The 12,606-nt window shown below is 34.4% G+C and overlaps 1 protein-coding gene across 6 annotated transcripts in view; it reads left to right on the plus strand.

Moving 5' to 3' along the window:
• The window catches only part of PKN2 (protein kinase N2), a 129,236-nt gene that overhangs the window by 40,275 nt on the left and 76,355 nt on the right, over window positions 1-12,606 (plus strand). For 4 of the 6 annotated variants that reach the window (XM_042952655.1, XM_042952659.1, XM_042952657.1 and 1 more), the window contains exon 2: window positions 8,103-8,403. In XM_042952655.1, coding sequence (XP_042808589.1) covers window positions 8,103-8,403 — 301 coding nt within the window. Of the gene's footprint in view, window positions 1-3,068; window positions 3,208-8,102; window positions 8,404-12,606 lie in introns of those variants that run through there. The other 2 variants (XM_042952656.1, XM_042952660.1) reach the window with 2 other exon arrangements.

Here is a 12,606-nt window from a genome sequence, read left to right on the forward strand (position 1 = left end):
CAGCTGTATTCAGCTGGTGGCTAACCTGGACTGGAATGCCTCAGTCACATGTCTGGTGTCTCAGCTGGAATGGTTGGAACAGCTGGAGTGCTTTGGTTCTCGTCCACATGGCGTCTGTCCACATGGTCACTTTCATCTTCCAGGGCCTGTCTCTCTCTCTAGCAGAGTAGTCTGGACTTCTGTAAATAGTATTTGGGGTTTCAAGAGTGAAAACACAAGTTATGAGACCTCTTGTGTCCCCTTCCTCATCATCAAAATGTCACTTCCATCACACTGTCAGAATAAGTCAAAAGACTAGTGTTGAATCACTTTGAAAGGGGGACTACAAGACAGTGTAAATGCAGGAAGGCAGGATTCATTTGAGACCATTTTGCGGTGGTCTACCAGAGCTTCATAGAGCATATAGCTTCCCTGCTTTTCCCTGCTTCTCCCAATCCTCAAATCTACTCTTAACGCAGGAGGTCATAGCATATCACTTATTTGCCTAAGCCAGAAGCCAAAGTCTTTGTATTGCTTACAGGACCCTAATGATCCTTGGTCAGATAGGGATTTATATTATATCTAAAACAAGAAATCCAAAGTAGGCATGGTAGGACTTGTGTAGCAGTTTAGTAAAGCTGGCAGGGTCCCAAGACCTCTCTCTGCTTTGCCATCTTTAGTTTGTTGGGTTTTGTCCTATTTGTCCCGTATTGTCACACGAAGATGGCTCCTGCACCTTCAGGCTTTGGGTCTGCAGTCTAAGCAAAATGAGAGAGAGGTTCACCCAAATCCTGGGCTGGCTTCTCATTGACAAAAATTGTCATATAGCTACTTCTAGCAGCTAGAAAGTCTAATGAAGTGACAATTTTATCTGTGTACTTTGTTGCATTTAGCAGAGTGGGAATTTTCTCAGTAAGGATAAAGGGAGGATGGATATTATGTAGGCATCTAGTACTATCTGCTTCAGTGCTGTGTGCCAGGAACTGCACTGTTACTATGAAAGCATACTTCTTAGTCTTAGGCATATCTATTATGAGACTTAGAAATGATACAGTCAAGGTAGTTGCAATAATTGCATTTTCATGTGAGGAAATTGAAGCTTTAACATGGTTGCAGTATCAGAATTTGTACATCACCAGATTGACTCCAAATGCTTAGTTCTTGCCATCATACTATATTCCAGCTGAGCTTTCTGTTAAACACATGCACGCGCGCGCGCACACACACACACACACACACACACAACCCCTATGGCCTATTACATTTGTGTAAAGCTATGTTGCTTCTTCAGAGTATGTTTTTCATGTCTGTCTACCTTAATAAATTGAATATCTGGAAGAAAAGTAGACTGTGCTATTTTCCATTGCCTAGCATTCAGTGAACGTTTTGAATAAATGTAGTTTTTTTAAAAACTGGAAGATAGGAAAGTCAAACATCATTTTGCAGATGAGCAAACAGGAACAGCGACATGGGATAACCTGCTTGGGGTTGCATATAGCTAGTGACAGAGAGCTGGTGTTAGAACTGGTTTCTTGCTTCCAGTTGAGAGTATTCTCCCCTGAGACACAGATTGGATTAGGATGAAATTAGAGATGAGAAGTATGGCCTGCCACTATTCCTGATTTAAGGCACCTAATATCCATTAATTAATGCAAATTAGATCAAGGTGTAGTTCAAATGTAAGGAAATGGATACTCCTAAGATCTCTAAGAAGGCAGTATGGAGTAAAAGAGCACCGAATTAGGAATCACAAGACTGGCATTGTAAACCCAGCCAGGTTACTGACTTTTCTTTGTGACCTTAGGCAAATTGCTTAGCTGCTTTGAACCTGCTTTCCTCAAAACTAAAAGGAAATTAGGCTACTTGATCTTTGAAGTTCCTTCTAGCTAAAACATTGTATGAGCCGTTGTACCCAGTGACTTTTTATGGGTGCTCTAGCATTTCTTGGCATCTATCAGGTCAGACTGTTTTATATTTCTATAGTGTAGGGAAAGTAACAGCTTTTTCACTTCTCTGGGAACTTGGCCAGTGAGGAGTAAACATCCTTTCCTATCTCTCCCTAAATGAAGTATTTGATCATAAGTGACAGACTTTTCCATTTTGTTCTTTGAATCTGATCTGGTTCTATTTTAAGTTTTCTTTAACCTTACTGGAAGTTTGTTAAAATGTAGTAAATTGAAAATAACAGGGTGCCCGGGCAGCTCAGTAGGTTGAGTGACTCTTGATTTTGGCTTAGGTCATGATCTCTGTTTTGAGTTCGAGCCCCACATTGGTCTCTGCACTGTCAGTGCAGAAATTGTCTCTTTGTACCTCTCCCGCATGCACATGCACACTCTCTTTCTCAAAAATAAATAAACATTAGAAAAGAAAGGAAAATACCAATTCATGTTTTAGTCTACAGGTCAAAATTTTATTTTATGAAGTAAAAATAGTTGTATTTATTAAATACATATTAACACATCTGTGTATTTGAAATACTTGATTTACACATGGTATGGTCTAGAGTGGAATGTGTAGTCTTACCCTTTACAGTAGAATTTTACTGACTCAAAATAACCTAGTTAAATAGCAAATATACTGTAGACTATACAATACTGGTGGTATTTGTCTCTCTCTGTCTCTCAATAATAAATAAACGTTAAAAAAAAAGATAAAAGCTCAAAATCTTATAGAAGTTTGATGGGCTGGGGGGGGGCTTTTGTTGTCACTAAGGAAAAGACGTCTGTTGCCCTAATTGTCATTCATTTGTTGATGAAACGCCTTTTCTCTGTTTACTTTTCATTCATTTATCTTCATGCAGTACTTCCTCATTTTCCATATTCTCATTTTGGAGCTCTTACTAGATGGATCTTGGATCTTATCATTTTTATCTTCCATGCTTTTTTAATTTCTCATATCTGTGTGTGATGAATCAGAAATTTCCTAAGTTTTCTGTCTGCCAGTATACTAACTCATTATCTTGGTTCAATCTGCTATTTATGTATCTACTGAGATTTTAATTTATTTTGATTCCTTTGAAATCCATGTAATTTTTACTTTTCGTTTCCTACTCAATGAGGTCTCTATTATTTCTTTTATGTAGCCACTTGAAACCAGCTTACCTAAAAATAATTTCGATTGTTCTATAAATCCTGAGGGTATTAATTTCACTGATAGTTTCCTCGTGTTTGGATTTGATTCATCTGTTTGAATGACTGCATTAAGGATATGGATGATATAAAATATAAAGTAGGTAGAATTAACCATGAAACACATGAAATATTTTTTTAACAAGTATTTTGTGATGGTGAATTTAGATTGATAGTAAGATAAATAGGGCATGAAAAAGAAAGACAAAGGCAAAATAATATAAACAGCAAAGTGTTAGATTAATTTGACTAGCATGGAGTGGCTAGCTTATGATTTCAGTGATAAAAGATATGAGAATTATGAGGTTTCTTTCATGTATAGGTTGGTGGAGCATCAAGAGTACTTTTACGAGTTTAATTTTATTCTTAAGATTAGTTCATTTTTTTCCTTTTAAAAATCTTTTATCTGCATACTTTCTGAGTATATTAATGAATTTTTAAGAGAGTTTGTGATTAGAGGTTGCATCTAACTGTGTTTTGAAAAGATGAAAAAAGATATCTACTGTTTAATTTTGCGGTAAGCATGAAATTTTACAGAGTAGAAAACAGTTGTGAATGGAGGATGAAAGTGGTAAGCTTGTAAACGTAAATTAATATAATGTAGATAGTGGAGACAGTTATTGCTGCCTATAGAACAACCTACTGAGACAAAGATTATCACTGAAGATTTTCACTGGTTAAATATTTATTTTCTGAGGCTAATTTATTTTACTTGTGTCAGGAATATTATTTCATCGCCTAGTACTGATTCTGACATTTATGATATAATTATTTTATTATTTTTTTTAGGATAGGGACATAATTTAATAGATAAAATATCCCACATGTTCCAAATGCAAGAAAATTCTATTTTTCAGGAAATTTCACAGTGTATTGCAACTAAAATTTTTAGGAAAGTAGTAATAGAAAGTACTATAACCTTTCTTATCTACTGTCAGAGGACTTTTGGTTATTTTAAATTATTGATTATATTGTAGACATCTCTTACACTCCTTTTCAAAAAATATTTAAGCCATGTCACAACAAAAGATGGGAGTGAAATATGGTTACTAAAAATTTAGTCCTATGCAAAAAGGAAGAGGAAACAAACATGCTAACCACATATGGTCTATATCGAATTTTAGCTAATGTAGTTGCTGTGGTTGAATATCAATTTTGCCTTTGAGTTTCCTGGAATATAAGTAGTTCTCCTTATCAGAAGGAGGAAAGCCTGAGTTCCTCAGCAGTGACAGATTTTCCTGACTTCTATAAGAAAAATATTAAATAATGGACAAATCATTAAGAAAACAGAACTACTCTGCCAGGTGTAAGCCTGCCTTCAAATTGATCATAGTCTTTGGGGTGGTGAGGAGAGGCATTTAATCTAAATTCTAAGAGGGTATAGGCAGGAAATTCTTTTCCATGAAGAATTGTGATCTACTTTGATAGAAAGTAAAAGTTAGCAGAGAAAGGACTAGGAAGAAATGGTTGATTTCTGCAGGAAAGGTGATACATTCCAAAGGTACAGCATGCATTAGTAGCTGAGCCAAGATAGTTTGTGTCCAGCAGTAAATTCTGTAGTTTGGTAGAATTGGAATTTAGGGAGAAAATTGAAAAGAAATGAGTTGAAGTAGGCAAAAGGCCTTCAAGGATTCACATCAAATATTAATGCCATTTTCATGTAACAGTATTTTTTAACAGCCTGTATATTTTACTACCACAGTTCCCAAACTGTGCAACAAGGCTCTCTGGGGTGCCTCAGCAGACTCTCAGGATGTTGCAGTGTATTTTAAAATTTCCAGGGAAACACAGTGACACCATTTGTTGAGTATCATGTGAACTAACTGGATTCAGGTTTCAATATTAGATTTATCTACATTCCCTTTATGGAGGAACAGGAAATGAGGCTGGTAGTGTCCAATATGAATTCAAGGTTTGAGAAATTGTGAAGGTACCCAGTCGTCAGACACAGTCCATTAATACGTAACTGTGGTTATTAAAGAATGAAAAAAAAAAGTAACGTTTTCTTTCAACTTGTGTTATTTCAATCAGCTACTAAGTTATCATAATTTAACTATTTATTAAGTAATTAGGATCTTAGTATTTGGTAAACAGAATTGTTACATATTTCTCTTGGCCTGTGGGGCATATGGTAAAAATTACTGATGCACTAAAGTCACCATGAGCCAAGAAACTTAGGGAGTCTCTAGCTTAGTACATAATATTAAAGCACAAATTTGTGAAAGCAGTTCATATTTTCTAAGTCTGTGAGGATAGAAATAAAAAGATCTACAGAAATGAAGTTAGCTTAAACTTTTTCATCTGAGCATTGTTTGCCTCAATCCACTTTACCTGAATCTAGACAGCAGAAATTTGGCATTTTATTTTTTAACAGTAGTAATATGCTATTGTTTTTGATAACCAGCCAAAGGTAGATTCACAGCTTTGGAAACTGAATAAATGGATAATAGGACTTACATTCCATTATAAGTAGTGAAAAATGTAGACATTTTTTTCGACCCAGATACAAGATCATTCTGTATCCACATAGTTGAGGATCAGAAATTTAAGGCCAATCAGGTATAGATCACTTATCCTAGGAATTCTTTTTTTTTTTTTTTAAGTTTATTTATTGATTTTGAGAGAAAGATAAAGAGCTAGCAGGGGAGGGAGAGAGAGAGAGGGAGACAGAATCCCAAGCAGGTTCCATGCCATCAATGCAGAGACGGATGCAGGGCTCAAACTCAACAACTGTGAGTAAGATCATGACCTGAGCTGAAACCAAGAAAGAGTCGGACACTTAACCAGCTGATCCACCCAGGAGCCCCTTATCCTAGGAATTCTTTTTTTTTTTAATTTTTTTTTCAACGTTTTTTATTTATTTTTGGGACAGAGAGAGACAGAGCATGAACGGGGGAGGGGCAGAGAGAGAGGGAGACACAGAATCGGAAACAGGCTCCAGGCTCCGAGCCATCAGCCCAGAGCCTGACGCGGGGCTCGAACTCACGGACCGCGAGATCGTGACCTGGCTGAAGTCGGACGCTTAACCGACTGCGCCACCCAGGCGCCCCGTAGGAATTCTTAATCTCAGATCAATGGAACCTGGAAATTATATATACAAACATGAAATTTTCTTTGTCCTACTGTTTTTTGTCAGAGTTCCAAAGCGGTTCTTGGACCTAAAAAGCTTAAGAACAGATTTATCAACTACATTCTTTGCATAGTATGCCCTTTGGCACAGGGTAATTTGGTCCAAAGCCAAGATCCCATATCTTCTCATATATTAACTCATTATTCTGCAAGATAACCTGGTTTTTTAGAGGTTAAGAATTAGATGTAAAAAGTATTTGTACCTAGGAACTTAAATAGAACTTATTTATATGGTTATGATGAATTCTCAAAGAAATTAAGGAAAATTTTTTAATTAATTGCATCTGTTCAAAAGCTACATAAGGGTGCATAGTGAAATGTTTCTCATTTTTATAACCTTTTATAACCACAAACTCAATACCTCTTCCCCAAAGTAAACATTATCCCTAAGTTTTATGTTTCAGAAGTTGAAAATTTAAAAACCAGTTGTATTAGAGTAATGGAATTTAAAATAGCAAATGATATACAAATAGCTAGGGCATAACTTTGGTTTGTAGATTAGATGTACTTACCCAACCTGATTTTTACGTTAAGATGAATAACTGGTACTGTGTATTGTCTTAGCTTCTATCAGTAAGACATAATTGAGACATATTTTCTGGTAATGATGTTTTTGTAGTCAATCACATTATCAATTGGGATAAATAGCCATGAAATATATAGAGTTCTGTATATAGTCTATCTGAATCCTGTTGCATTTAATTCATTATCCAAAAAGTGATCATAAGGGTATAACTTTATTTTTGCCAATATTTGTTTGGGGTGTGTGTGTGTGTGTGTGTGTGTGTGTGTGTTAGAGCACATGTGCGTGCACGTACCAGCAGGGGAGAGGCAGAGAGAAAAGGAGAGAGAGAATCTCAAGCAGACTCCCCCCTCCCACCCCCCACCACCAACCCCTCTGTGAGAGCCCTATGTGGGGCTTAATCTCACAACTGAAATCATCACGTGAGCTGAAATCAAGAGTTGGAGGCTTAACCGGCTAAGCTACTCTGGTGCCCCCACTATTACTTTTTTTAAGTTTTTTTTTTTTTTTTAAAATAGAAGATCAAATAAAATTATATCTTACCTTTGGAATTTAATAATAATTTTTACTTATTGAGTGACTGTACAATGGGCCAAGAATTGTGCTTGAAGCTACACATAAAATATTTTGTATTATCACAATAACTCTGAAAGGTGGCAGTATTATGTAGATTTTTACAGATGATTAAACTGAATATTTATTTGAAAGGTTAAATAACTTGCTCAAGGGGTGCCTGGGTGGCTCAGTCGATTAACGGTCCATCTCTTGATTTCTGCTCAGGTCATGATCTTGCAGTTCATGAGATCAGGCTTCGCCCTGACAGCGTGCAACCTGCTTGGGATTCTCTGTCTCCCTCTCTCTCTCTCTGCCTCTTCCCTGCTTGCTCAATCAGTCTGTCTCTCTCTCTCTCTCTCTCTCTCTCTCTCTCAAAATGAACATTAGAAAAAATAAAAAATAAATAAATAAAGGTTTAAAAAAAGTAGCTTGCTCAAGGTTCATAGCGTAGGTGTTAGGGTCTAATTTGGGTTCATAGGATATCAGAAATCCACTGTCTTTATACAACCCTAAGATGCCTTTGTGTGTAGATGTGTTTATTTTAATATAAATTTGTCAGGTAATGCTATTTAGTGAGTGGGCGGAGTTTTTTAACTTAGGCTCTTATATGGCAATAATAAAGGTAACTAGTCTCTTGCTTACTAAGAAAAGAATTAAATGTAATTAGGTATAATGTATTTAATAAAGAATCACTGAATACACAGTTTTGTTCTTATGCTTCACATTTTACTGAGCAGCTAACTTTCCTAAACTATCACATTTGTATGTTTCGTTTTTTTTTCCTGTAGGGAGATTCCCGGAGTCTTCCATTTTCTGAGAATGTGAGTGCTGTTCAAAAATTAGACTTTTCAGATACAATGGTGCAACAGAAATTGGATGACATCAAGGATCGAATCAAGAGAGAAATAAGGAAAGAACTGAAAATCAAAGAAGGAGCTGAAAATCTGAGGAAAGTCACAACAGATAAAAAAAGTTTGGCTTATGTGGACAACATTTTGAAAAAATCAAATAAAAAATTAGAAGAACTGCATCACAAGCTACAGGAACTAAATGCACATATTGTTGTATCAGATCCAGAAGATGTTACAGGTATATATGTATTTTATTTGATGTTTTTATAGTACATTAATAAGTATATCATCTTTGAAATTAGTAAGCTTTGTGAAGCTATAGTTTTTAGTTTTTCTGGAAGTACAGGGCTTCCTGAAAATACAGTACCGTATTTTCTCTGATAGTTAAAGTCTTGTTTATATTCTGTTCAGAAGTACAGTGGCTTGATGGATATGAAAATTGAAACGTTTACTTAGAGATGAGTAACTTTGCTGTCTACTCTCTTACCCTCTGTCAGTAAGACATCACTTAGAGTTATTTTTCCAAGATTAATGTTTTGTACTGAGTCAACCACATGCTCTTACCTGATTCATCCTTGTGATCAGCAACACGAGTTTGCCAGATGACTTTTAAAGTTAAAAATGTATTCTGTGACCGAGGGATATTTTTATTCTTTGCAAACGTAATTAATCAAACCTATGACCTTTGTTCTTTGTGCTCGAAGCAACTGAATTAACAACTAAGCCAACAGGCATATCATTTGAAAAGGAAGAGGAAAATTTTAAAAGCCAAACATTACTTTTTTTTCCTTAAATATAGAAAATAAAAGGAAAATCTAACCTGTGAGTTCAACCTAAGATTTTTAAACAGTAGAATTAACAAATGTTCATGTTGGAAATTTTTCAATGGTACAGAAAGTAAAAACAGAAAACTAGCTCTCTCTACCCTAAGCTCTTTCCCTAAAAGTAGCATTACTTTTTGTTGTATATCCTTCCTGAAAAAAATTTCTATATTTGTATCAATATTTATCAATATATACATTCTTCCTAAAGCTTTATACATAAGACACATTTGTCAATAGTTTGTCTTTGCAGAGATTGTATTTTGAGCAAGGTTTGTAATCTCTGTAACCTTCAATGTATTCATTGGCAGAGAAAAGGAGTGGTATATCTACAGTAATGTATCCAACTGCATAGAAATTTTAGAATTTATAATACTCTGAGAATTTAGAATTTATAATCTAAATTCATAGAATTTAGAATTTAGAATCTCTGAGATTAGTTAATAAGAAATAACAGATATAAGCAAAATTGAATTTGACTAGTACATGAATTTGACTAAGAACCTCAAATTACCAATCTAAAAAGTTGCATAAAATACTTCAGATATTCAGTGTACTTGATAAAACTTACTTTAATGTATAAGTTTCAACATCTAGGACTTTAGGAATTTCATTGGAGACTCTCTATGTAGAGATTTCAACCTTGTAAGAATAGTTGAATCTTAAAAATAACAGAAATCATAGAGAAACCAGTCTTCTTATTTTAGAATTGAAGTCATACCAATGATGTGAATTAATTTCCCCAGAATAACAAAGTTAGCTAAGAACTCTTCAACCCCTCATCTAGTATTATTCTCTTACCCACACATTCAATAATTGTATATAAATGGAAATTTATATTACGAAAATACTTTTCTTAGCAATATCATATAAACTTAGAAATAGCTTGTTCTGTTGGAACTCTGCCGAGCTCTGTATTTTTTGCCCATTAGACTGCTTTAGGAGAGGTCTAAAATAAGAAACAGCCCTGGCGCTTTAAACTCTGTTTATTTAGAGAAAACATTTTTTCCTCACACAGTACTGATAACTACCTTGTAATTGGAATATTGAAGAGTTTTTGCCACATGAAGAATAGCCTATTTTGTTTTCCCAGTCCCTCTTAAAAAACTAACTCTACTGAAATATAAACTACATATGATAAAATGCATAGTTTAAGTATATGATTTGATGAGTTTTAACAGATGTATGTACCTAGGTAACTGTCACTGCAACCAGTGGATCCTGAAGCTTTCCATCACTTCATTGGTTGTCTTGTATACATTAATTCTCAATCTCTAGTCTGCATCCCTGGCTTTAAGCAGCCACTATTCTATCGTCTGTAACTTTAGGTTTGTCTTTCTTAGAGTTTCATATAAAGAAATGAGCTTTAGGTCCTACTGTCAAATTCTTTTCCTTTCTCAGAAGCCAATTTGGTTATCGCTGTGAAACCTTCCCTGACTTTGAGTTTATTAAAAAAAATTGTTCTCTTTGCAAATGGCATATTCATACAATTTGGTAATAAGTTTTTTTTTTTTTCTTTTTCCATCATCACTTATTTAATAGCAGTAAAAAACAGTAAAAAGGACAGGATTAAAAGTAGTTCAAAATTAAATTTAGGTCAGATTGCCATAAAATTTTCTGTGTTTTAAATTGCATATTAAGGTAAACAAAATCATTTACTTTAATTAGGTCTGACAGGAAGATTCAAGAACGTAGTTCTTTGCTTTCAGTCCTGTAAAGTATGTGGATTAATAACAAGTGTTTATTAATATTAATAAGTCTCATCTTAGAGGTATGCAAGCCTAATGCTTAAAGAAAAGGGACATAATTTAAGTCTGCATTATATGAATAATTACTATGTACCTAGTTAGGCCCGCTCTCACTTTACTTCTGAAATAATTAACTCTTAATCTTTAGCTTTTTATTTGTAAAATAACGAGTTTTATCAGATGAACTTCAAGACTTAACTATAAAACTCTCTGAAATATTGCATATTATAATATCAAGATCTGATCATTTGGGACTGTTATTGGTAAGATATATTGAGTGTTCATTTATTCTTAAGAGTAGCAAGAAATTAATTTTTTTGATGTTTTCTTCAAGCCCATAACTGTTTACCTTTTGTATACTTTAAGATAGTCTCATTGGAACTAGCCCACATAGAAGTTATAAAGATACTATTAGATGAGGTTGAATGTACCTTAAGAAAAAGATTATTGGATCTCTGTCAAGTGGAGTGGTAATTTAAGTCTTAGTTGGCACCTGAGACTCCAAAAGGAAATATTTGGGAAAGAACCAGTATCTTGAATATTTCACTTTTGTGTATTATCCCTAAAGAAGATGATAAGAATGTATTTCATATTTTGTGAAGTATAGCTGGTAATTTGTATAGTATAAGCCCGTTTTCATCTTATTTCCTTTTCTTATACCTCTTCCCATTTCCATCTTCTCATACTTCACCAAACTTAGACTGATTTTTACCTATTAAAGTAATGGATATTTTCTTTAATATCTAGAAGATCCAGAAGGGAAATACTGATTTGGTATAGAACCAATAATGTTGGAGTTTTTTTAGAGTTAACTTCAGAAATTCCTCTAAATTCTGGAGATAATAACTATATTAAAGGAGTTTTCTTTCCAAGTGAAGTTTATGAAGTGTTTCTTGAATAGAAGTAAAATTTTTTTTTAATTCTTGACCTGTCTACCTAAGTATGGCATAGAAATTGTAATTGACTTTTATATGTATTAAATATAAGTGTGAAATATGTAGCCTGATTTGTTATGTGATTCTACATATTTTTTATTTCTCACTGAATTTCTCATTTTGAGATAAACATACTTTGTATTAAATTTTGGATTCTTAAGGAAAGGGTTGCCATTGAGTAGTTAGCAAGTCACTTATAACACCCCTGGATTTCTTTCCTCATCTTTAAAATCATGAGATTACATGACTCATAGATTCCTAACCTTTGAATTCTTTAATGATACACTTAAAAAAAACTAATACACAGTAACATTGATTCTTTTTTGGTATACCATTTCATAAATTTTAATATACACTAGGTTTATCTAACCACCATAATCAGAAAAAGGAACAGTGCTGTTTCTTTGGAGTCACACCCTCTCCTCATTCCATATTCCTTGGCAACCACTGGTCTGTTCTCTATCACTATAGTTTGCTTTTCATTCATTCATTCATTCATTTATTTATTTATTTATTTATTGAAATTTATTGTCAAATTGGTTTCCATACAACACCCAGTGCTCATCCCAAAAGGTGCCCTCCTCAATACCCATCACCCACCCTCCCCTCCCTCCCACCCCCCATCAGCCCTCAGTTTGTTCTCAGTTTTTAAGGGTCTCTTATGCTTTGGCTCTCTCCCACTCTGACCTCTTTTTTTTGTTTTTTTCCTTCCCCTCCTCCATATAGTTTGCTTTTCAAGAATGTCCTACCAATGGAGTCGTAAAGTGTATAATCTTTTGCCACTGACTTCTTTCACTCAGCATATTGCATTTTGAGATTCATCCAGGTTCTTGCATTTATCAATAATTCATTCTTTTTTATTGCTGAGTAGTAAGTCCATTGTATAGATATACCACAATTTGTTTATCCATTAACCAAGAACATTAGGGTAGTTTTC

Source organism: Panthera leo, chromosome C1 (genome assembly GCF_018350215.1).
Source record: "Panthera leo isolate Ple1 chromosome C1, P.leo_Ple1_pat1.1, whole genome shotgun sequence".
Lineage (NCBI taxonomy): Eukaryota > Metazoa > Chordata > Mammalia > Carnivora > Felidae > Panthera > Panthera leo.